The 26,563-nt window shown below is 41.0% G+C and overlaps 1 protein-coding gene across 1 annotated transcript in view; it reads right to left on the bottom strand.

The window, feature by feature from the left end:
• LOC122555254 (E3 ubiquitin-protein ligase DZIP3-like) overlaps positions 1-26,563 on the bottom strand; it is a 115,948-nt gene that overhangs the window by 68,020 nt on the left and 21,365 nt on the right. Inside the window, exons 5-7 of the mRNA XM_043701054.2 lie at positions 25,047-25,171; positions 23,351-23,471; positions 17,282-17,404 (exon numbers count right to left, since the gene is read on the bottom strand). Of these exons, the coding sequence (XP_043556989.2) occupies positions 17,282-17,404; positions 23,351-23,471; positions 25,047-25,171 (369 nt within the window). The remainder of the gene's footprint in view (positions 1-17,281; positions 17,405-23,350; positions 23,472-25,046; positions 25,172-26,563) is intronic.

The following is a 26,563-nucleotide window of genomic DNA, read 5'->3' as shown; positions in this document are numbered from 1 at the left end:
CGGTCTATGATTCTCACTCAAACTTTAGATGCTCAATTTCTCATTAGGTTTTGCAAACTTCACTGTCCCTCCTTCATTTGAAAAACTGTATAAAATTGATTTGCCTCCATAACCTTGAGTTTTTCTCTTGTACAATAATTCAATAGCTTATTCAGGACTTGGGCCCCTTACTCAGCTATACAGGGCTGTACTGCCACTGATATCTCATCTGGTCCTACTAAAACCAATGAGCTGAGGACATAGACAGACACATGACTGTTTGATAACACAATAATAGTATAATGGAAACTTGGTTCAAAGAAAGGCAAAAGAGTCTCAACACCCCTATACAGAGAATTTCCAGGCTGAAAGACGGGGATAAAAACAAAGGCGTATATTATTGGTTAAAGAATCAATTACAGCTGTAAGTAGGAAGACGAACTAAATGAAGCATCAAATGAGGCCATGTAAGCCACATGAGAAACAAAGAGAAGGGCAGCTATACTGCTCACATTTATTTAAAGATACCCAAATGGCGGGAGAGAATCAGTGGAACAAATATTTGGCAAATCCCAGAGTTCAAAAATAGTAGGGTAATAATATTTGGGGATTTTAACTACTCAAATTACCAACTGGTATACGAACAGTGTAAAGGTATGGGGGATACAAATTCTTGACTGCATTCAAGAGAATTTTGTTTTTGCCGGCACACAACAAGGCAGAGTGTGCAATTCTGGATTTAGTCTTCGGAAAAGAAGCTGGGCAGGTGGGTGAAGCAGTAAGACCATAAGACATAGGAATGGAAGTAAGGCCATTAAGCTCATCAAATTCACTCTGCCATTCAATCATAGCTGATGGGCATTTCAACCCCACTTATCCACACTCTCCCCGTATTCCTTAATTCCTTGCAAGATTAAGAATTTACCAATCTCTGCCTTGAAGACATTTAATATCCCAGCCTCCACTACGCTCCAAGGCAATGAATTCCACAATCCCATCACTCTCTAGCTAAAGAAAAAGTCTCCTCATTTCTGTTTTAAATTGACCCCCTCTAATTCTAAGGCTATGCCCACGTGTCCTACTACACCCGCCTGACGGAAACAAATTCCCAGCGTCCACCTTTTCTAAGCCATGCATTATCTTGTAAGTTTCTATTAGATCACCCCTCAACCTTCTAAACTCGAAGGAATACAATCCTAGGATCCTCAGCCGTTCGTCATATGTTAGGCCTATCATTCCAGGGATCATCTGTGTGAATCTCTGCTGGAAACGCTCCAGTGTCAATATGTCCTTCCTGAGGTGTGGGGCCCAAGACTGGACATAATATTCTAAATGGGGCCTAACTAAAGCTTTATAAAGTCTCAGTAGCACATCGGTGCTTTTACATTCCAACCCTCTTGAGATAAATGACAACATGCAAGTCAACCTTTAGAGATTACTGGACTAGCACTCCCAAATCCCTTTGTACTTTGGCTTTATGAATTTTCTCACCATTTAGAAAATAGTCCATGTCGGTATTCTTTTTTCTGAAATGCAAGACCTTGCATTGGCCCACACTGAATTTCATCAGCCATTTCTTGGACCACTCTCCTAAACTGTCTCAATCTTTCTTCAGCCTCCCCACCTCCTCAGAACCACCTGCCTGTCCGCCTAACTTCATATCACGACAAATTTCACCAGAATGCCCCCAGTCCCTTCATCCAGATCATTAATATATAAAGTGACCAGCTGTGGCCCCAACACCGAACCCTGCGGGACACCACTTGTCACTGGCTGCCACTCTGAAAAATAATCTTTTTATCCCAACTCGCTGCCTGCTGACTGACAGCCTATCCTCAATCCATGCCAGTAGCTCACCTCGAACATCATGGGCCCTCACTTTATTTAGCAGCCTCCCGTGAGGCGCCTTATCAAACAAGCAAAACTAAATGTCATTTACAAAATACTGTGCAAGGACTATAAAAAACACTACATTGGACAAACAGGCATAAACTAGCCACCAGGATACATGAACACTAACTAGCCACAAAAAGACATGGCCCTCTCTCACTAGTATCCTTACATACGGTTGAGGAAGGACACCACTTCGACTGGGACAACACATCCATCCTACGACAAGCCAAACAAAGACACACACGAGAATTCCTAGAAGCATGACATTCCAACTGGAACTCTATCAACAAACACATCGAGTTAGACCCCATTTACCAACCCTGGAGAAAAGGAACAGGAAGTGACTTCACCACAGGAAATGACATCACCAACCCAAAGAAACCCAAACATATAAATAGAAAGCAGGACTTATCAGCAGTGCTTCACCTGAGGCCCACTGAAGATGTTACCTAGTAGGGTGACGAAACATCTGGAAATAAACCTTCTAGCTTAGCAAGCAAACCTACATCCAGTCTAGGTAGATAACATCCACAGGGTTTCCCTGGTCTAACCTACTTCAAAGAATTCTAACAGGTTTGTCAGGCACAACCTCCCCTTACTAAATCCATGCTGACTTGTTCTAATCGGAGCATCCTTAACAATGGATTCTATAATTTTACCTACAACCAAGGTTAGGCTGATCAGCGTATAATTTTCCATCTTTTGTCATGATCCTTTCTTGAACAAGGGGGTTACAACAGTGATTTTCCAATCATATGGGACTTTCTCTGACTCCAGTGATTTTTGGAAGATTACAACCAACGTCTCCGCTATTTCTTCAGCCACCTCCCTCAGAACTCTAGGACGCAGCCCATTGGGCCAGGAGATTTATCAATTTTTAGACCTTTTAGCTTTTCTAGCACTTTTTCTATTATAATGGCTACCATACTCAACTCTGCCCTTGACTCTCAATTGTTGGGATATTACTCATGTCTTCCATTGTGAAGACTGACAAAGTATTTATTAAGTGCTTCAGTTGTTTCCTTATCTCCCAGCACGGGTCTTGCTGCATCAATTTGGAGCAGCTCAATTTCTACTTATGCCTCCAATTTGTTTCTTATGTATTAAAATAAACTTTTACGATCGTTTCTAATATTACTGGCTAGTTTACCTTCATATTTGATCCTCTCTTTCTTTGTTTCGCTCTTTGTTATCCTCTGCTTGTTTTTGTAGTCTTCCCAATCTTCTGATTTCCCAGTCCTCTTGGCCACTTTCTAGGCTCTCTTTTTTTTCTGTGATACATTTCCTGACTTCCTTTGTCAGCCATAGCTGTCCAATTCCCCCCAGATAACTCTTTCTTTTCTTTGGGATGAGCCTCTGTACTGTGTCCTTAATTACACCCAGAAACTCCTACCATTGTTGCTCTACTGTCTTCTCCACTAGGCTCTGCTTCAAGTCAATAAGAACAGGAAGGCAGATTAATACCTAAATGGAATCAATTTAGGTAAAGGGGCAGTACAGAGAGATCTGGGTGTTCTTGTACACCAGTCAATGAAGGCAAGCATGCAGGTACAGCAGGTAGTGAAGAAGGCTAATAGCATGCTGGCCTTCATAACAACAGGGATTGAGTATAGAAGCAAAGAGGTGCTTCTGCAGCTGTACAGGGCCCTGGTGAGGCCACACCTGGAGTACTGTGTGCAGTTCTGGTCTCCAAATTTGAGGAAAGACATTCTGGCTATTGAGGGAGTGCAGCGTAGGTTCACGAGGTCAATTCCTGAAATGGCGGGATTACCTTACACTGAAAGACTGAAGCGACTGGGCTTGTATACCTTGAGTTTAGAAGACTGAGAGGGGATCTGATTGAGACGTATAAGATTATGAAAGGATTGGACACTCTGGCAGCAGGAAACATGTTTCCACAGATGGGCGAGTGCCGAACCAGAGGACACAGATTAAAAATACGGGGTAGACCATTTAGGACAGAGATGAGGAGAAACTTCTTCACCCAGAGAGTGGTGGCTGTGTGGAATGCTCTGCCCCAGAGGGCAGTGGACGCCCAGTCTCTGGATTCATTTAAGAAAGAGTTGGATAGAGCTCTCAAAGATAGTGGAATCAAGGGTTATGGAGATAAGGCAGGAACAGGATATTGATTAGGAATGATCAGCCATGATCATATTGAATGGTGGTGCAGGCTTGAAGGGCTGAATGGCCTACTCCTGCGCCTATTGTCTATTGTCTAATTTTCTAAATTCCTCTCTCATGCCCTTGTAATTACCTTAACTCTAACTGATCACAATACAGTTAGAGTTTTGTATCATATGGAAAGAGAGAGAGATCGAACAGCTATAAAAGTCTATATCAGGAGAAGGCAAACTTTGCAAAGCTGACGGATAATTTGGCAAAAGTGGACTGGCTGCAGTTACTTAAAGAAAAAGCAGTGGCAAATCATGACAGGCATTCAAATTGAGATTCTACAGACACAGTGTATACATGTCCTCACAAAGAAAAAGGATGGTACTACCAAATATAGAGTTCACTGGCTATCCACAAGTATACAGGATGAAATAAAGAAGAACAGAGCTTATGACAATCTCAAAAATGTAATACTTTACAAAGCATACTGAAGCACAGAAACAGCGGGGGTGAAATGAGAAAGGAAATTAGGAAGTCAAAGAATCAGAAAAAAATATTGGCCAATAAAATTAAGAAAAATCCAAAGATGATTTAATATTATGAGCACAAGATGACCAAGAAAAAAGGTAGGCCTATCAGAGAACTACATGGTAATTTATGCATGGATGTATTGTCGCTGTGTTTACAATGGAAGGGGATGATGCAGACATTCTAATTAGAGGAGCGTGAAATATTATATAAAATAAGCAAAATGAGAAAGGGGATGTACTGAAGGGACTGACCTCCTTGAAGATGAATAATCACCAGGGCTGGATGAATTGTTTAAACAAACCAGGGACAAAATAGTGGATGCTCTGTGAATCATTTTCCAATCCTCACTAGGTAGAGGCGAGGTACCAAAGTCCTGCAAGCGTTGTATCTTATTCAAAAAGGGTGCTAGACATAGACCAAATAATTATAGGCCAATCAATCTGAACTCAGATTACCAGAGTTATCACTGTCAGAGTCGTAGAGCATGGGAACAGACCCTTCGATCCAACTTGTCCATGCCAACCAGGTTTCCCAAACTAAACTGGTTCTACTTGCATGCATTTAGCCCATATCCCTTTATAAACTTCTCTTATTCTTGTAACTACCCAAATGTCTGTTAAATGTAACTGTACCTGCATCCACCACTTCCTCTGGCAGTTCATTCCACATACAAATCACCCTCAATGTGAAAAAGTTGTTCTTCAGGTCCCTTTTAAAACATTCTCCTCTCACCTAAAAAAAATGTCCCCGAGTCTTGAACTCCCCTGAGGCCTGGCCTAGGAAAAGAATTTTTTGCTATTCACCTTATCTATGCCCTTATGATTTTATAAACCTCTACAGGGTAACCCCTCAACTTCCTACACTCCAGTGAAAGAAGTCCCAGCCTCTCCCCATAACTCAAACCCTTCATTTCCAGCAACATTTTTGGAAGGCTTTTCTGAACCCTCTCCAATTTAATAATATCTTTCCTCTAGTAGAGCGACCAGAATTGTACACAGTACTACAGAAGTGACCTCACCAACATCGTGTACAACTTCAACTCGACGTCCCAATTCCGATATGCAAAGGTGTGAGCAATGAAGGCAAGCATGCTAAATGCCTTCTTAACCGTGTACATGTGACACAACGTTCAAAGAACTACATATCCGAATCCTTAGGTCTCTCCACTCAATAACATTACCCGGGGTCCTACCATTCTCTACAGAAGTCCTGCCCTTGTTTGTTCTACTAAAATTCTTATATCTCACATTTATCCAAATTAAACTCCATCTGCCACTCCTCAGCCCATTGGCCCAATTGATCAAGACCTCATCCTTTTTCACTGCTGACCATATCACCAATTTTGGTGTCAACTGCAAACATGGTTAATAAACCATCCTCCTAAAGTCTTATCCAAATCATGAGATGGGATTAACTGATAGTTCGAAATGCACAGATTAACAAGGCATCTATAGCATGGCTTTGTTCAGGAAAGGTCATGCTATATGCATTCCTATTGCATTTACTTCAGAAAGTAACAAAAAGAGGATTGTTTAGGGCAGTGCAAGGATTTTGGTAAGGTATTTCACACAATCCCAAATGAAAGATGGGTCCAAAAAAATTAAAACCAATTTAATACAGGGAAATGTGGTACATTGAACCCAAAATTGGCTCAGTGACAGGGGAGCAAAAGGAATGCTTTTGTTAGTGGAAAGTGGTTTCCACTGATGTTTCACTTGACTCAGTTTTGCTCCCTTGCTGATGTGATTTAAATTTATGATTTAGACATACATGTTGGAGGCATGGTTGGGAAATTTGTACATTACATATATATTGGATAGTTGATTGTGAAGTGGATGCAACTTGACTTTGGGATGGTATCAATGGTTTGGGTGAAGGGTGGAGAAGTACCAAATACAATTTCATCCAGGTTAAGCGTTTCACCAGGGTAAATAAAGCAAGGGAATTTCATGCTGTAACGTTTTCATGATTCTAGACACTATTTTCAAACCGGTTTTGATTTCCCCTACTATGCTAGTTGTCATTACTCCATTTGCAACTTCCTCTTATCACTTTTGTCACCGTTTTACTTAGTCATCAGCCAATTAAGTACAGGAAGTCCCAGGGTTACAAACGCTTGACTCACAAAAATCCCGTACTTATGAACCGACCCTTGGCATCTCCTAATTAAAAATTATTTTTTAAAAATCCGAATTACGTACAATGTTTCATCCTAATGAATGGGCGGACTAATTCACCTGAACCTGTTCCAATTTACACACAAATTCGATTTACGAACAGCAGAAAGAATGGAACTCATTCATAACCTGGGACTTGTATACACCCTATCTCTCTGATTTTATCTTCTTACATTGAGATTGCTCAGTTTGCAATCTTCTTTGTACATAGATTTCTCACATCCTGTGTTAATCTTCTTCCAACAGCTAGTTTTCAGAAGCTTTTAATTCTTACTATTTTCTTTGATAGCAAAAATTTCACAAGGGTTATTTAAATCTGACATCAAAACATTCACTGGCCAGAAATCCTTCTCGGACAATTACTTTCTCTGCCTTGCATTTCCCTTTTTATGCTTTGGAGATACCGGTGTTGGACTGGAGTGTACAAAGTTAAAAAAAAAATCACAAAAATTCCTGAAGAAGAGCTTATGCCCGAAACGTCGATTCTCCTGCTCCTTGGATGCTGCCTGACCTGCTGCGCTTTTCCAGCAACACATTTTTCAGCTCTGATCTCCAGCATCTGCAGTCCTAACTTTCTCCTAAAAAATCACAACACCAGATTATAGTCCAACATTCACATTTATGTTTGTGGGGTGAATTTGTATTTGCAGAATCAATTTCACTTTGCTCAAAAACTGTGTGAATCCATGTAAGATTCTGTAAATGCATTTTTTAGATTAGAATCAGTCTGACCATTGTGGCACAGACAGTCTCACATAGGGCAGCTCACACCTTAAATGCATTATCTGGGCCAACATGACACCAATTGTTAAAGTTCACTTGAGAATGTAACTTTTTAAAAAGTTTTACTATTTACATAAGAAACAACTAAAACCAACATGGTCATTCTAAAAGATGAGAGACTTAAACAATCTAGGTCTTTTTCAATATATAATTTCAGTTATCACATTATAAACTTTTGCTATAAATTCTGCATACTGTGATCTTATACTCCACAACCACCAGATGAAGCAGTGCTCCGAAAGCTAGTACTTCCAAATACAGAGGAATCTCAATTATCCGAACGAGATGGGTGGGCCCTATTTTGTTTGGATATTTGATTATATGGTTACTTGATTCAATGCCTCTCCACTGGGGCTCGGATTTTCTGAAGTTTCCTTTTTCCCTGCTCTGCTTGCTTTGCTCCATCTCTCTGTCTCAGGGTTTGTTTCTGAGCAGGCAGACATTTGTGTATAAGGGATCTGCAGCACTGCTGAAACTCCTCTGGGATTGACACAGCAAGCACTTGCTAAATCCGCTCCCCATTCAGGAGACAAGGCAGTAGCACACCACACGTGAGCCCCTGCCCCACCCCGCTCCCCCCCCCTCCCCCCCTCACCTGCCATCCAACCCCACCCACCCCCCGCACCCCCTGTTCGACCCGCACCCCCCCCCCCCCAACCATCCGCTCCCGCCCCATCTCCCCAGGGCAGCCGGACTGGACACCAACAGTAAGACTACTACTTCCTTTGGGGTGCAAGTCATAAAATAGTACACACACACACACAACTTTTACTGCAACATTTTGACAGGTTCCTCCTTTGCCCTGTACAGGACAATGTTGGAGAGATTATCACATAGGACTGAGACCAGAATTGCACACAATATTCCAACAGTGGCCTAACCAATGTCCTGTACAGCTGCAGCATGACCTCCCAACTCTTATACTCAATGCTCTGAACAATAAAAGAATGAATATCAAAGGCCTTCTTCACTATCCTATCTACCTGCGATTCCACTTTCAAGGAGCTATGAACCTCCACACCAAGGTCTCTTTGTTCAGCAACACTCCCCAGGACCTTATCATTAAGTGTATAAGACCTGCACTGATTTGCCTTTCCAAAATTCAGCACCTCACATTTTTCTAAATTAAACTCTGCCTGCCACTCCTTGCCCATCTGATCACGATCCCTTTGTAATTGGAGGTAACCTTCTTTGCTGTCCAATACACCTCCAATTTTAGTCATTTGCAAACTTACTAACTATACTACTAATGTTCACGTCCAAGTCCAGCACTGGTCCTCGTGACACACCACTGGTCACAAGTCTCCAGTCTGAAAGACAACTCTCCACCACCACCCTCTTCTACCTTCAAGCCAGTCTGTATCCAAATGGTTAGTTCCTGCTGTATTCCATGTGACCTAACCTTGCTAACCAGTGTACATTCTTTTCGAACCATAGCATGGTTCAGCTGCATTTTTCTACCACCACCACCACCATTATAGGTTGTGAAGCGGTTTCTGAAATGGTGTTTAGTATTAGTTGCTTAGTATTACAAGTTGGGACAACATGACTAACTGCAGGAATTTAACTGTTGTAGTTTCTTTTTTATTTTCAAACCGGATTAAATCAAATCTATGTGAGACATGAACAAACTCTTTAGATATGGCTGTAAATTCAGAGAGGGTCATGTGCATCAGATGGTGTAGGAAAGCATGTACGTGCAGCAGGCAGTAAAGGCAGCAAATAGTCTGTTGGCCATTATAGTAAGAGGATTCAAGTACAGAAGCAGGGATGTCTTGTTGAAATTTGCTGTGCATTCGTGAGACCACACTCGGAATATTGTGTGCAGTTTTGGTCTGAGGAAGAACGTTCTTGCCACAGAGGGAGTGAAGCGAAGGGTTTACCAAATAGGTTTCCGGAATGGCAAGACTGACGCATAAGGAAAGATTAAATCAGTTAGGAATATATATACACTGGAATTCAGAAGGATGAAGTGGGATCTCACAGAAACCTATAAAATTGTAAGAGGACTGGACAGGGTAGATGCAGAAATGAAGCTTGCGGTAGTTGGGGAGTCCCAGAACCAGGCTATAGTCTAAGGATTCAGGATAAACTATTTAAGACTGAGGAGGAGAGATTTCCGCAACTGGGAGTGTGATGAGCCTGTGGAATTCGCTACCACAGAATACAGTCAAGGCAAAAACACTGGCCTTCTCCTGCATCTATTTTCCATGTTTCTAAGGAGAAGTTGGATATAGCACTTGGAGTTAAAGGGATCTAAGGATATGGAGAAAAAGCAGGAAAAGGTTGTTGAATCGGATGATCAGCAATAATTACAACAAAAAGCAGAGAAGGCTAAAAAGACTGAATGGCTGACTCCTGCTCCTAGTTTCTATGTTTCTATATCCCATGGATGAAAGAATTTGTAATGGCCAAGTATTGCTCATCTCTCACAAACTACTGAGTCTTTCATTTCAGATAGCTTCCAATGTCAGGAATCCTTGATGTGAAATCCATGATAATCTGTGGGGAAGGATAGAACAAAACCATCTAGTTTATTGAAAGGAATCCTCAAACCTTACACCTATCATAACACAGCCTCACATTATACAGTATGGAGGCTCTGCAAGGGGGTCTTTGTCTTACCTATATAAGGAGCTCTGAGAACATGACATTGACCAATTGTACTTTGCACAGCCAAAATTTTGTCTGATTGCAGATGCTTTGTACACATGACCAGGAAGGAATTAGTGTGTGCCATGTGATATTTCTGGTTGCTTGAAGATATGGATTGTGCATTCTTGACCATGCACATCCTGCCGACTGAAGGGCTTTTCCAGCACCACTTTAATCTAGACATCCTGCCGATTAAGTCCAAATTGAAGCTAGATGGGTTGCTCCTAATAGGAAATGTAATTCCAAAGGATTTTACTCAGCTCTTAAAATAAAAACAAACAGTAACTTACCCTACCCACTTTGCATAAGATGTCTGTTATTTTGAGCAGTTATTGTGCATTGACTTTTGATCTGACATTGCAAGGTTCCACCTTAAGTATTCTTTTCAGTGAGTTGCAGGTTCCACCCAAGATAGAAAATGGTCATTCCCCACCCTTCATGTTCCCTTGCCTGTTGCTGTCCCTGTGCCCCTCTGTCCTTACAGCCTCCCCATTTTAGTTGAGTTCTTCATATTAGCACTGACATGCTCACTTTACCCCCACAGCATTGTAAATTCACCGGCGTTTGATGGTCCTCTCGATGTAAGGGCCAGAGTAATCAAGACCTGTGAGACAGTTTATGAATGACTAATGAGCTCCTAATCATCGATATAGAATTGCCCCCATCACTGCATTCATTCCCTCACTAATCCAGTGCAATGAAATCCATCCCAACCTTAGGTGCCCCACTTTCCCCAGGACTCCATTAGCTGGCCTCTGATAAACCCTGATCTAAATCCCCTACCCCAAGTGACTGACTGACCATCTGGACTGCAATCAGACAAACCCCTTGACTGATTGTGGCACCACTCCCTGACTTACTGTAGGCCCCCTTTACACCACTAAGGATTTGTCTCCTCAGACTTTCACAAATAGTCTATGGTTTGAAGCACAGCCAGTGTGTTTTCCACATAAAGCTACTGGCACATGTTACTGTACAGCAACATGTCCATCCCTTTGGTTGTTCAGTGCTCCCTACCACAACTTACTGCTTGTCTCACCTTGTGTTAACAAGCTATGTAAGCCAGAGAGGTTCGCAGCCTCTAATTGAACAATGAAGATATTGTGCACTAAAAAGTGAGACACACAAGTAATCGGAGAAAGATTTGAAAAGGACCCAAGGGGCAACTTTTTCACACAGAGGGTGGTTTGTATGTCGAATGAACTGCCAGAGGAAGTGGTAGATGCAAGTACAGATACAACATTTAAAAAGACATTTTAAAGTACATGAATAGGAAAGGTTTAAGAGAGATATGGACCAAATGCAGGGAAATAGGACGAGTTTAGTTTGGGAAACTTGGTCGGCATGGACAAGTTGGACCTAAGGGTCTAAATCTATGACTCTAAATCAGCACAGAAGGACCTTACCAAAATCTAAATACACCACATCCACTGGTTCTCATTTATCTAATCTACTGAATTCACCCTCAGAAAAACAACAGTATATCTGTTAAGCATGATTTGCCTTTCACAAACCCCACATGGCTTTGTCTAATCCTGTTAATGCTTTTATAGTAGACTCTAGAATTGCCCCACTACCAATGTTAGGTTAACTGGTCTGTAAGTCTTTTACTGCAATCCCCTGAGAAGCCCCCTCACACATCCCACTGCCTTCACCGATTCCCAATTTCAGTGATGTAGGCCTTGAGCCTTGGACACAATTTATATAATTCTGCTCCACACTGCTCCCTCACAGGTCCCACTACCTCCCTGGCTCCCAAGGTACGTGACTTAGGCCTCGGGTCTTGCCATTATTTATATAACCCTCCTCCGCGCTGCTGCTTCACCCATCTCGTTATATCTCCAACTCAAGTAAGTAATCTCCCCAACTCCTCAGCTAATCTTCCAAAATTCAATACTTCGGCCAATGAACTCTTGTTTTCTAACATGAACAGATTGCTTCACTGTGATGTTCACTGCAGGACACCCTTCCCAGATTGCCTCACTGTAATGCTGACTGCAGGACCTTCTTCCCACATGGTGATTATGAAGTATGCAGTGACACTGTTGTGAAGATAGTGATGGGTGATTGTGGGGACAGCAAGTGGAAAGCTCTCCATCTCCAGGTACATGCTCTGAATTTGCATAATCTATTTTTTTCAGGAAGGAGAGGTGAATTTGAAGTGGTGGACAAGTGAGCTGGATTAATAATGAAATGCAATTTTTTGGGGAATAATTTAGGCGGTGTTCAATACTGAGATCATGAATTTGTAACCAGAATATGGAGATGCCTGTGTTCAACTGAGGTGGACTAAGTCAGAAGGCACATGACATCAGGGTAAACCTGCTGGAACTATAACTTGGTGTTGTGTGACTTCTGAAATGAATATGGGGGGGGGGGGCAACAATTGCAAAACATATTATTGACATTCTGATTTTTTTTCCATTCTTGTCATATTTTCTCAACTTTCTTGTGACGACGCAAGCCACAAGTGGAAAATTCTACCCCAATGTTTTCATTTCTATTATTTTCTCACATATTTACTCTACTATGGTTAACCAAAGTATGTGAGAAAATAATATATCCATATGTTGGAATAGACAAAGGATTTTCAGAGATTACAAAAGGATCTTATTATATCTATATATTTATATAGTAAAGTACCAGTTTCCAACTCTCCCTCCTGGATCCTTTCCCTGGGCAGAAGCCACTGGACAGAAGCCCAGTTTTTAAACAGCATCTCCATCAACTCTAACTGTTGTGGCTTACCTTTAAAAAGGACCTACATTTCTAACTGATATTCTAAACACGGAAATTAATTTTAATTCAAATTTTCGAAATGAAGTGATAGTCCCGTTAAGTGTGAAGCCACTTAAATCTTTTCCTCAACTATTCCTTGAATCAAATACTTTTGAATGGAATTCAGCAATGCATTCAACAAAGTTCTGCGTGGTACACTGGTTACTCAAGGTAGATCACATAGGATCCAGGGGGAGCTAGCCAATTGGATACAAATATGGCTTAAAGGTTAGAGACAGACGGTGGTAGTAGACAGTTGCTTTTTGGACTGGAGACTTGTGACCAGCGGTGTGCGACAAGAATCAGTGCTGAGCCCACTGTATCTTGTCATTTATATAAATGATTTGGATGGGAATATAGGAGGAATGATTAGTACATTTGCAGATGATTCCAAAATAGGTAGCTGTGGACAGTGAAGAAGATTATCTCAGAGTACAAAAGGACCCTGATCAGATGGGCCAATGAGTTGAGGAGTGGCAGATGCAGTTCAATTTAGATAAATGGGAGGTAATGCATTTTGGTAAGGTAAATCAGGGCAGGACATGTACAGTTAACGGTACGAGAAAGTGAAGACTGCAGATGCTGGAAAAGCACAGCAGGTCAGGCAGCATCTGAGAAGCAGGAGAGTCGGATGTTTCAGGCAAAAGCCCTTCATGAGGACTTCCCTGAAGGGCTTTTGCCTGAAATGTTGATTTGCCTGCTCCACGGATACTGCCTGATCTGCTGTGCTTTTCCAGCACCATACTCTTGACAGTTAATGTTAGGACCCTGGGGAGTGTTGCTGAACAAAGAGACCCAGGGGTACAGGTTCATAGCTCCTTGATAAAGGAGGCATTTGGCATGCTTGCCCTCATTGGTCACAGCACTGAGTATAGGAGTTGGAATGTCATGTTCAGGACATTGATGAAGCTACTTTTGGACTATGGAGTAAATTCTGGTCATCTTCTATAGGAAGGATGTTGTTAAACTTGAAAGGGTGCAGAAAATATTTACAAGGACATTGCTGCTACTGGAAGGTTTGAGTTGTAGGGAGAGACTGAATGGGTTGGGTTTTTTTTCCCTGTGTGTTGAAGGCTGGGGGTGATCTTACAGAGGTTTATAAAATCATACGCAGAGGGGAAGTCCAAAATTAGATGGCATAGGTCTAAGGTGAGAGGGGAAAGATTTTAAAAGAACCTAAGAGGTAACTTTTTCATGCAGTGAATGGAATGAGCTGCCAGAGGAAATGGTGGCAGCGGGTACAATTCCAACATTTAAAACACATCTGAATGGGTACATGAATAGGATGGGGTAAATAAGGAAATGGGCCAAATGCTGGCAGATGGGACTAGGTTAGACTGGGATGTCTGGTCAGCACAGACAAGTTGGAACAAAGGGTCTGTTTCAGTGTTGTATATGACTCTGGATGAAAAACTGTACTGTGCACAATTTTGAAGCTAATAAATGAAGGTTAAAAGTCTGTAAAGCAGGATATTATAAAAGGCTGAAAAGAGCAAGTGGAAAGACATATTAAACCATAAATAGACTTTGCTGTTCTTGGAGTTTACAAAACTGGAGCGCAGAAGTGTAGGCTTTCTTCACAAAAGGCAAATTTTTGCAGCATACAGCAACAACCTATGAAAACCTGTGAAGTAACTCAGTCAACCAGATGCATAAACTACTGCTGCTAAGTGCCAATGGTGTAAACAATAAGTGAACATCGAGAAACAGTGCTCATATTTACCTTTTTAAGTAAGATACTTGCACAATGGACAACTATTTCAAAATGAAAACTGCGTAAGTTCCTTTCAGATACATACCCTAGGTTTTCAAAAGAAGTTTCACATGGAGAAAACAATTCTTTTCTACTCATACAAGTAGTGTTGTGTAATGGAACACAAGCAGCACCAATAAGGATTCTACTACATACAGTCTTTAATTATCTGAATAGGTTGGTGACAGAATTGCCTACTTGAACAAATAAGACATTGAGACATTGCTTTAAACATCTGTAGACACCTAAAAGGCCACCTGTTCTGCCTTGTCTCCAGATCGGATGCCTCTTTCCTCAAAAAAAAACTGAAGTATGTCTGCCTGTGCATCTTGAGAAGATGATCAACTCCCTCATCCTCTCTAAAGGACAATTAGGGATTGGCAACAAGATTAGATTAGATTAGATTACTTACAGTGTGGAAACAGGCCCTTCGGCCCAACAAGTCCACACCGACCCGCCAAAGCGCAACCCACTCAGACCCATTCCCCTACATTTACCCCTCACCTAACACTACGGGCAATTTAGCATGGCCAATTCACCTAACCTGCACATTTTTGTACTGTGGGAGGAAATCGGAGCACTCGGAGGAAACCCATGCAGACACGGGGAGAATGTGCAAACTCCACACAGTCAGTCGCCTGAGGTGGAAATTGAACCTGGGTCTCTTTTGAAAAGCAACTTCTTTTCATCCAAAAATGGCAGCAAAAGGGAAAAAAAAACAGCAAACAAATGGTTGCAGGACTCAAAAATCTATAAAATTCATTGCGGGTGGATAGAAACAAGAAAGAGAAGCAATTACTTGCTATCTGCACACTTTAAAGCAAATTCTGTTCCAAGATCAGCACTGAGCAACCCTCAACACTCAGGTTAAATTAACAGGAAGAGAAGCAGTGTAAGAGCAAGAAAAAGATTGAATTACTTTAGCACACCTTAATTAATATTAATAAGCAGAGAGGTGCTTCTTTAAATAATTAGAACAAATGGAAATAGGCAGACAATCAGCACAATAGATCTCAATCCAATTTTAAAAATTGACAATGCTCACTTATATATTTATCAATATATTTCTGATAAGTTCTATCCAAGCAGCTTTTAAATGTATATGTTTCTTTATGTGGAGTTCCCCTTCTTACACTGATAAATACAACTAAAAATACAATACCATTATAACTTCAACAAATGTTAGTGGGTCATTTGGAAACATATTTTCCACCAAATGATCCATATTAGAATAGATTATTACATGCAAATATTCTGATTTGAGGAACAGACCAACCTTTAAGTACAATTAGAGCATAGAACATTAGAGCACAGTAGAGGCCCCTTGGCTCTCGATATTGTGCCAATCTGTGAAACCAATCTAAAGCCCATCTAACGTACACTATTCCATTATCATCCATATGTTTATCCAATGACCATTTAAATGCCCTTAATGTTGCTGAGTCTACTACGGTTTCAGGCAGGGCATTCCATGCCCTTACTACTCTGAGTAAAAAACAACTACCTCTGACGTCTGTCCGATATCTATCACCCCTCAATTTAAAGCTATGTCCCCTTGTGCTAGCCATCACCATAAAGAAAAAGGCTCTCACTGTCCACCCTATCTAATCTTATCATCTTGTATGCCGCTTTTAAGTCACCTCTTAACCATCTTCTTTCTTACAAATACAGTCTCAAATCCCTCAGCGTTTCCTCATAAGACCTTCCCTCCATACCATGCAACATCCTGGTAAATCTCCTCTGCATCCTTTAATATGGTTTCACATCTTTCCTATAATGTGGTGAACAGAACCTGTACGCAATACTCCAAGTGCGGCCGCACCAGAGTTTTGTACAGCTGCAACATGACCTCGTGGCTCCAAAACTCAATCCCTCTACCAATGAAAGCTAACACACCATATGCCTTCTTAACAACCCTATCAACCTGGGTGGCAGCTTTCAGGGATCTACGTACATGGACACTGAAATCTCTCTGCTCATCCACACTACCAAGAATCCTACCAGTAGCCCAGTACTCTGCATTCCCGTTACTCCTTCCAAAGTGAATCACCTCACACTTTTCCACATTAAACTCCATTTGCCACTTCTCAGCCCAGCTCTGCAGCTGAATCTATGTCCCGTTGTAACTTGCAACATCCTTCCACACTGTCCACAACTCCACCAACTTTAGTATCATCTGCAAATTTACTAACCCATCCTTCTACACCTTCACGTGGGTCATTTATAAAAATGATAAACAGCAGTGGCCCCAAAACAGATCTTTGCATACACCACCAGTAACTGAACTCCAGGATGAACATTTCCAAAAAACTACCACAGTCTTCTTACAGCTAGCCAATTTCTGATCCAAAGCACTAAATCACCCTCAATCCCATGCCTCCGTATTTTCTGCAATAACCTACTGTGCAGAACCTTATCAAACCCTTTACTGAAATCCAAACACACCACATCAACTGCTTTACCCTCATCCACCAGTTTGGTCACCTTCTCAAAGAACTCAGTAAGGTTTGTGAGGCACGACCTACCCTTCACAAAACCATGTTGACTATCCCTACTCAACTTATTCTTTTCTCGATGATTACAATGGTCAAGATTATTTGGATTTTCTATAAATACATACCTTGTAATCCGGATCAGTTGGATAGATTTCCCTTTTGTAATATCCCTGACAATTTGAATCTTGGCAGATGGCTACAGGCTTAGGAGCACATTTACACATTTCGATATATTCATTTATTTTGATCTATGGGATGACAAAAGCAGAGTTGCACATTATTTTGAGCAAGCAAAAATAAAATGAGGGCTACCTGTTTAAAATTATTAATTATTTCAGAGAGTATTTGGATTAGGATATTAACTCCAGTCAAGTGGTCTGGTTAAAGCAGAAGTAGTATTACCTGAGCCACTTTCAGATGAAGCCTATCTGCTTCCTTTAACTTTTTTTTAATAATTGATTTATATAGTGTCACAAGGCTATATCCCTTGAAGATATGATTTTTTTAAAAATTCAACTGGGTGGAACTGTTAAAAGTTGTTCTGGGACAAGGCAAAATGCTTGAACACACAAGGCTACCTTTCAGGTGAAAATCAAACAACTCACTCAGGGAAGTGCAAAAAGAAAGATTTCCAGACACCGCCTAAAACTATCACAGGTCGTAATAAGACATTAATAAATGTAAAGTAATGGGATATTGATACAATGACTGGCACATACTGACCGACCGACCCAAACAACCTCTTGGAGATACACAATGGAACAGATATTTCAAAGGACGCGGTAACTGCATTTCTAGCAGCTAATTAAAGAGAAGCTGTCATCTCTATTTTCTCTCTCTCAATAAGTTGACACCAGCTCCCCACAGAAATAGCTAAAGCAAAAAGTCATCAAAGGACCAAGAGTTTTCTACAGCTGCAAGATTCATATGATCAACTACATTCACAACAAAGAAGCTAATCAACATCAGCCACACGTTAAAACTTCATGCAAAAACAGGGCTCAGTTTTGGTGCCCTTGCTGTTTGTGACTTGTCAAGGATTTGGATTCGATTGTAGATAGTTTGTGGATGATATGAAATTTGGTGGGACAGTATATTGGAGGATAGCCTTAGATTGCAGGAGGATATAATAGTATGGTCAGATGGGCTGATCAGTGGCAGAAGGAATTCAATCCAGATAAACATAAGGTGATGCACCTTGGTAGGACAAACAAGGGAAGGGAATACATGATCAATGATCCTTGGAAGTAGCGAGGATCAGAGACCTCGGTGTGCATATCTGTCAGTCCTTTAAAGTTAGCAGGACAGGGGGATAAAGTGGCTAAGAATGCATGTGGAATGCTTGGCTTTATTAGCTCAGGCATGGAATTTAACAGCAGGGAGGTAATGCTGGACTGTATAAAGTATTGGTTAGGCCACAGCCAGTGTGTTGTTTTCTGTATACTACAGGAGGAATGTGATTGTACTGGACAGACTGCAGAGGAGATTTACCAAGATGTTGCCTGGGCTGGAGAGTTTATTTTGTTACAAAAAGAGCTTGGATAAACTGAGGCTGTTTTCCTTGCAGAGGAAGGTACATGATTGAGATGTATTAAATTATAAGGGGCATAGATAGGATAGACAGGAGGAAACCTTTCTCCTTTATGAAGTGATCAATGTTCAAGAGACATAGATTTAAGGTAAGGGTAAGAAGTTTAGAGGAGATGGGAGGAAAGATCTTTTCTCCCAGCGGGTGGTGAGAATCTGAAACTCACTATCTGTGGGAGGGCAGTGGGGAGTGGTGCTGGAGACCGAAACCCTCAAAACATTTCAGAAATACCTAGATGTGCATGTGATGCCAGATCATACTAAAGGGAATCTATCCGTCCTTACCTGAACTGACCTATGTGTGACTCTAGACCCACAGCAACGTGGCTGACTTAACTGGCCTCGGGCAATAAGGAATAGGCAATAAATGCCGGCCTTAAGAGTGATGCCTATATCACATTAACTGATAAAAAAAACAACTATGAGCCAAGTGCTGGGAAATGGGATTAGAACAGTTGGGTGGTTGCTTTTGACCGGCACAAACTCATGGGTCAACGATTCTTTTTCTGTGCTGCAGATTTCTATGTCTGTCAAAGTCGTATGTTCTTTTACTTTCCTTTGTGTTGGTCAGTACTCTCCTCTAACTTTGAAGAGAAGATGAGTATGCATGGGCTGAAGTGAGACCATATGCTTGATGTTACATTTTTCTCTCATTTAATCATTCATAAACTTGTTCTTTCTTTGACTCAAGAAAACCTTGCAACAAACCTTGCCAGCCCATGATGCTGTCATATCATAAAAAGTCTCCCCTTATCCAAAAATCAGACCATGACAAGCTGACATTAGGGACAAATAGATAACAGTAAATCAATGGTTATAGGACTCTACAAAAAATGCAAAATTCATAGGGTGTAGATGGAAAGCAGAAAAATAAAAGTTTTGGCAGTTATTTTTCAAAAAAGCCACCTGCAGGCTTTAAAGCAAATTCTGTTCCACAATTTACTATTTTTATTGTGAGCTGAAAAGAAAAAAAGTCAAATTCTATTCCATGAACAGAATTGACTTTTTTCTTTTCAGCTCACAGTAAAAATAGTTAATTGTATTTTTAACTAGAGAGGGGAATAGTTTCATACAAAAAAAATTAAAAAAACTTTTATTGTTCACACTGGGGACGGTTCACCCCTTCTCACCTGGCCAATTCACCCCTTCTTACCTAGTCATAAAACATCTATTTGATTTCAAGTTCAGCATAGACTCACATACTATGTTAAATACTACCTAAACTAATTTTACTAAAAATCCCCAATTAAAAAAAGTTGCTAGCGAGCATGGCTCTTGCACAATGAGAAGATAGGTCCTTTCCGATTGTAAATCAATTTCCCGTCACACGTTTAGGTCATTAGGAGCATGACTATAAAATAAATCAAAGTGAAATTGGTCAAGTTGCCTTTCTGCACAACTGTAACTGTTGCTCACAAGCAGTAATGATATTTATAATGCTTTGCAACACAGAAGGCAAAGTTTTGAGTGACAATTTTCAATTTGCCTCATCTCCACTACTACGAGCTATGAATCTCTGCTGAATAATAATTCTTCAAATGGTAACTTTCATTGAGTTGCCTCAAAACAAAACAAAAACCCAAAGCTCGGCGAACAGAACCACAGCAACGAGCACCCGAGCTACAAATCTTCGCACAAACTTTGAAAAACCCAAAGCGATAGAGTATTTCATGATCAGGGGATATTTTACAGCCATAAAGTTCAGGTATAATCCATTGTAGAAATCTAACAAAGAATAATGTGATAATGAAAAATAATTGGTTTACTGTTATTGATTAAGGGATAAATAGTGGGCAGGACACTGGGAATCGGAGCAGAGTGTTAATAATAATAGACTAGATGTCAGATGCCTCGATTACTGCTCCACAAATACACGTTCAAATCTTATTTCAGCAGCTGGAATTAAAAAAAAACACTAGTCCTGTTATTATTGATGATTATAAACTACTGAACTGTGATTAAAGAATCCTTCTAGTTCACTAATGCCCTTCTGAAAAGGAAGTTTATCATTATGGCAGATCTACGCTCCATCCGCATTCAGTTGGGCGGCATGGTGGCAAAGTGGTTAGCACTGCTGCCTCACAGCACCAGAGACCTGGGTTCAATTCCTGCCTCAGGTGACTGACTGTGTGGAGTTTGCACATTCTCCCCGTGTCTGCGTGGGTTTCCTCCGGGTGCTCCGGTTTCCTCCCACAGTCCAAAGATGTGCAGGTCAGGTGAATTGGCCATGCTAAATTGTCCGTAGTGTTAGGTAAGGGGTTAATGTAGGGGTCTGGGTGGGCTGCGCTTCGGCGGATCGGTGTGGACTTGTTGGGCCGAAGGGCCTGTTTCCACACTGTAAAGTAATCTAATCTAATCTAATCTAAAAAAAGTTGTGAATGCAGGTGGACAATTAAATAACTCACCAGAGGAGCAGGCTCCTTATATATTCCCATCTTCAAGAATGGGGAAGCCTATCAACTGAAGTATCGACAACCACTTTTAGCCAGAAGTGCTGCACAGGTGATCCATCTCAGAACCTTCCTGCAGTCTCAACCATTATAGATGTCAAAGTTCAGCCAATTTAATTCATCCACACAATAACAAGAAGCAACTGATAACCCTTGATATGGACTGGACAATACCTTGTCTGCAGTACTGATGACTTACCATCAAAAACTAACCACAACCAAAATTGTTCCAGCTGTGGCTATAGCAGTTGTATCTATCCAACACAGAAAATCACCTAGGTACATCCAATGCAATTTGCCCAATTATTGTCCCAATCTACACTCAATCATCAGTAAACTGATGGATGATCTCACTGACATCACTATCTAGCAGCACTTGCAGAGCAATAACCTGCATACCAATGCTCAGTTTGAGTTCCACCAGGAATTGCTCAGCTCCAGACTTCATTACAACCTGAATCTAAACATAATTTAAAAAGTTGCACTCAAGAAGTGAGGTGAGAGTGACTACTCTTGAAATCAAATGTAGACAAGCAGGAAGCTGGGAGAACACAGCAAGCCAGGCATCATCAGGAGGTGGAGAAGTCGATATTTCAAATGTAACCTTTCTTCAGAACTGGAGGTAAATGTCATGGGACCTGCAGATAAAGGGGGAGGTAGCAGGATAGTGAGATGGGAATAGGTGGAGACAGGTAAAGGATACGACTGATTGGTCGATGGGAGGGATGAATCCGATGGGTGGCTGAGAAGAATCAAAAGGAAGGGGAAGGGCTGGGGAATTGGTGGGAGGGATGGGAAGGGAAGTTATTTGTTTCAACATGAGTTCTTCAATTTCAAATAACCTCATTTCCTATCCCATCCCATCCCTTCCATTCCTCTCAGCCACCTACTGGATTCATCCCTCCTGTCAACCAACCAGATCGTACCCTGTACCTGTCGCCATCTATCCCCACCTCACCACCCTGCCTCCCCTACCCGCTGCTCCCCTTACACTCGAGCCCAGTCCTGAAGAAGGGTTACACCTGAAACATTGACTTCTCCACCTCCTGACGCTGCCTGGCTTGCTGTGTTTTCTCAGCCTCCTGCTTGTCTATCTTGTATTCCAGCATCTGCAGTTTTTTTTGCCTCTACCCTTGACATCAAAGCAGTATTTGACACGGTGTGGCAAAACTGAGATCAATAGGAATCAAGGAGAACATTCTTCTTTGGTGAGAGTTGTGTGTCACACAAAGGTCTTTGTTACTGCTGCAGGTCGATTGTCTTAACCCCAAAACCTTGCTGCAGGTGTCCTTAGGGCAATTTCTTTAACTCAACCATATTCAAATACCTCATTGGCCTTTTCTCTAAAATAGGTCAGGTGATAATGTGAACCCATGTTTCAATATTCAGTAAACTTCATTATTGCTCAGTAACTAGAACAGTCCACGATTATATGTTGAAAAATCTGGACAACTGAAAAATTCAGGTTTGAGTTGATAACAAACAAGTCAAATTTGCCCAGCAATTACCATATCCAACAAGACAGAATCTAACCCACATATCCTCGGCATCCATCAACATTAACATCACTTAATCCTCACCATCCTGGGGGATCATCATTAACTACAAAGTAATTTTACTAGTCACAAGCTTAGATTTATGGGAAGAACCTTACCTCCTGAAGTAAACCTGCCCTTCATCTATGAAGAGGTGATGGAATGATCTGCTCTTGCCTGGATAACTACAACTCCATCAGAAAGTTGACATCTTCCAGGACAAATCAACATACTTGATCATTACCCTACTCACCAATTTAAACAGCCATCTCCTCCACAACCTGGACACCATGGCTGTGGGGTGTAGAAGATTCACTACTGAAATATGCTAAGCCTCCTTCAACTGTCCCTTCCAAACACATTACTTCTACCACCTTAAAACAAACGACTGCAGTAGCCAGAGAACACTCCCGTCTGCGTGTTCCCATCCAAGCTGCACATCATCCTAACTTGGTCTTCTACAAATGTCAAAATCCTGGAACTCTCTTCCTAATAGCACTGATGTATTGTTGAAAAAAGACTGGTCAATATTAAGTTTTTCAAGGGAGATTATGGTTCAGTTAAATGTTGATCTTGCCAGTGATGCATTCCATGAATAATTTTTGTTTTTAAAAACACTTACTGGAAAATGTTTTGGTTCAATTTCTTCTGATTTTAGCACCAAATCAGCCCATTCTATTGTTGGTGGGTTATCTTCAAGTTCTTGCTTTGAGTTTTGAAACCATTTCATAGCCTCGTCAAATCTACAAAATATGTTTTGAATCTTAGATCACCATTAACATAAGCACAGAGGGAGGAGAGAAAGCAGTAAAACCATAAATCAACACGCTATAAAGTCTACACAATTTAAGTTATGAAAATCTAAAAGGACATTGAAATTTTGAACCAAAGCCAAGGTGCTTAAGAGTTGACAAAAGGAAAAGACTTCACCCTTTTATTAAGGCCAAAAGAGACTTTGATGTAGAAGCAGGCCATTCGGCCCATTGAACCTGCTGTCATTCAACAAGATCATGGCTGATCTGTAAATCCTCCACTCTACTGCCTTATCTCCATGGTAAAAACAAGGACTGCAGATACTGGAAACCAGAGTCTAGATTAGAGTGGTGCTGGAAAAGCACAGGTCAGGCAGCATCCGAGGAGCAGGAAAAATCGACATTTCGGGCAAAAGCCCTTCATCAGGATCCTAAAACGTCGATTTTCCTGCTCATTGGATACTGCCTGACCTGCTGTGCTTTTCCAGCACCACTCTAATCTAGACTCTGCCTTATCTCCATGGCATTTCATTCAGTTACTGATTAAAATATCTCTCTCTCAGCCTCGCATCTACTTAATAATTTGGGTTTAACAGCACTGTGGGTAAAAATTCACTACCCTCAAAAAAAAGTCATTCGCATCTGACTTAAATGGAAGATTCCTTACTCAGAGATTATGCCCTCTGGTTCTAGAGTTTCCAACTGGAAAAAAAAAACCTCTCTACATCCACACTACCAAGCCCTCTGAGAATCTTATTTGTTTTGCTAAGGTTCCCCTTATTCTTTGAGACTCCAGTAAGTACAATGTCAACCTATTCAACCTATCATTACGAAAATCCCTCCATACCCAGAAACAACCTAGTGTATTTTCTCTACTGTTGCCAACGCCCCTTACACAAAAATGTATATCCATGATACAGATATATGCATAAAATACATCCTTTCTCAGGATCAAAATTATTCACAGTATTCTAGGTGTGGCCTTGTATACTTCTGGCAATGTTTTGCTTTTTTTTGTTACATTTTATACTCCATTCCCTTTGAAATAAATGCCAACAGTCCAGTTGCCTTCCCTAATATTTGCAGCACTTGGATACAGGGTTTGTGATTCATGCACGAGGACCTCCAATAATATTGAACTCATCTATTCTTCCTACCAAAGTGCACATTATCACATTTTTCCACATTACATGTAGTTGCCAGGTTTTTGCCCATTCACGCAACCAACCAACAAGCCTCTGAAGACTCTGTCTTCACTAAACCATATCGCTTTTTATGCTAATCAGCAGTCCTGTTATCTCAACCTTAACTAAAAGTTTCTACTACTTTCCCTGTGACCAATGTTAGGGTAACAAGCCTTAGTTCTGCATTTTCACTTTTCTTATTTTATAAAATAGTGTGATTACTTTTATCATCTTGCAATCTATTGGGACCATTTCAGAGTCTGTGGAATTTTGAAAGATGACCAGCATTCAGATGATTGCAATGCTTGCTTCCAAATGCAGGCAAATTCCTGTATGTGTTATTGCTTTCTTTCATAACAAACTTCAGTATCAGATTCCTTACCTATTTTGCTTGAAGTATAAGCAGCCTAACATGTGATATGCGACATACAGAAAACTTTGACATTCTGGGGTCTCCTTCGTCATTTTCCTAATTGCCATAATATGTTTTTCAGCTTCAGATAGATCCTACAGAAAGAAAATAATAATATAAAAAGGCTGCAAAGCAAATCCAACACAAAACCTTTAAGGAGTCTGGGCTAAAAATTGGATAATACTGATAAGTAGGTGCAATATAACTGGCCAACACTTGCTCTAATGGAGGTGGGTAGCAGCCAGTTTTAGTGCTGGGGTTGGGTATGGGGCGGTGGTGTACAAGATGGCGTCACAGATCAATTTTCAGATGAAATTGGTAATCATTTGTCAGTGTCTGAACCTAAGCACTTGCCAGGTGTGCCATTAATGACCTCAAGTGGATGGTCAGCATCAGTTAAAGCATCTGAAGATGACATTTACTACCCTTTGCTTTAAGCATCTCCTGTTGCTCAACGTACCACGTCTCTTTTACTCAGCCATCAGCAGTGCCTTGCACTCAGGATCTACAACTATCCACTACATATCCTTCATCCATACACTACACGTCTCCCACATTTATCTTTCAATGCTGCCAGCATTCATCTACCTCTCACTGCCTCCACATGCTTCTCACAATTTAGCTGTGGCATGTAAATCATCTAAACAGTGCAATTTAATCAGTGAAATTCTTCTCTCTCTTGCAGACAAGAAGTGGCACACAAAGGATGATGTGCAGTGCAGAACCATGGAGAATACTTGTATTGTTGAAAGGAGCTGGCTCTTCACATTCTAAGACCTGTGACTACACAGCCCACAATATCTTATGTTGCTAAGAACTTACTGGTACACAAAGAATAAAGACCAATATAGCAAAGGAAAAGGCCCTTCAACCCACCAAGCCTGTGCTGACACATGATGCGTTTCTAAACTAAAAACGTTCTGCCTCCACGTGGCTCATAACCCTCTATTCCCCCCATTCATGTTTCTGTCAAGATAAATTTTAAAAGTTGCTATTGCATCTGCTTCTACCATCTCCTCTGGCAGTGCAGTCCAGGCATTTGCCACCCTCTGTGTAAAAAGCCTGACCTCTCACCTTGTCTTTTAACTTAAACCTATGACCCCTGGTAACTGACATTTCTACCCAGGGAAAAAGACTTGGACTAATCATTACATCCATGCCTTGCACAATGTTGCAAATTTCTATCAGGTCACCTCTCAACCTCTGACGTTCAAGGAAAAACATCCAATCTCTCATAGCTCACACCCCCTAAACCAGGCAGTATTCTAGTAAACCTTTTCTGACAGGTTCCACATCATTCTGACAGGGGCGACCCAGTGACATTATCACTAGTCTGTTAATCCGGAGACCCATATAATGTTCTGGGGATGAGTTCAAATGGTGTCATGTCAGATATGGTGGAATTTGAATTCAATTTTAAAAATCTGGAACTAGCAGTTGAACGATGACCATGAAAGCATCGTCGATTGCCAGGTAAAACACATCTG

Source organism: Chiloscyllium plagiosum, unplaced genomic scaffold, assembly GCF_037043375.1.
Source record: "Chiloscyllium plagiosum isolate Xiang-an unplaced genomic scaffold, Cpla_swu_hap1 HiC_scaffold_12, whole genome shotgun sequence".
NCBI lineage: Eukaryota > Metazoa > Chordata > Chondrichthyes > Orectolobiformes > Hemiscylliidae > Chiloscyllium > Chiloscyllium plagiosum.
Note: the sequence above shows the minus strand (reverse complement) of the source record. Positions and strands in the feature narration are given on the sequence as shown.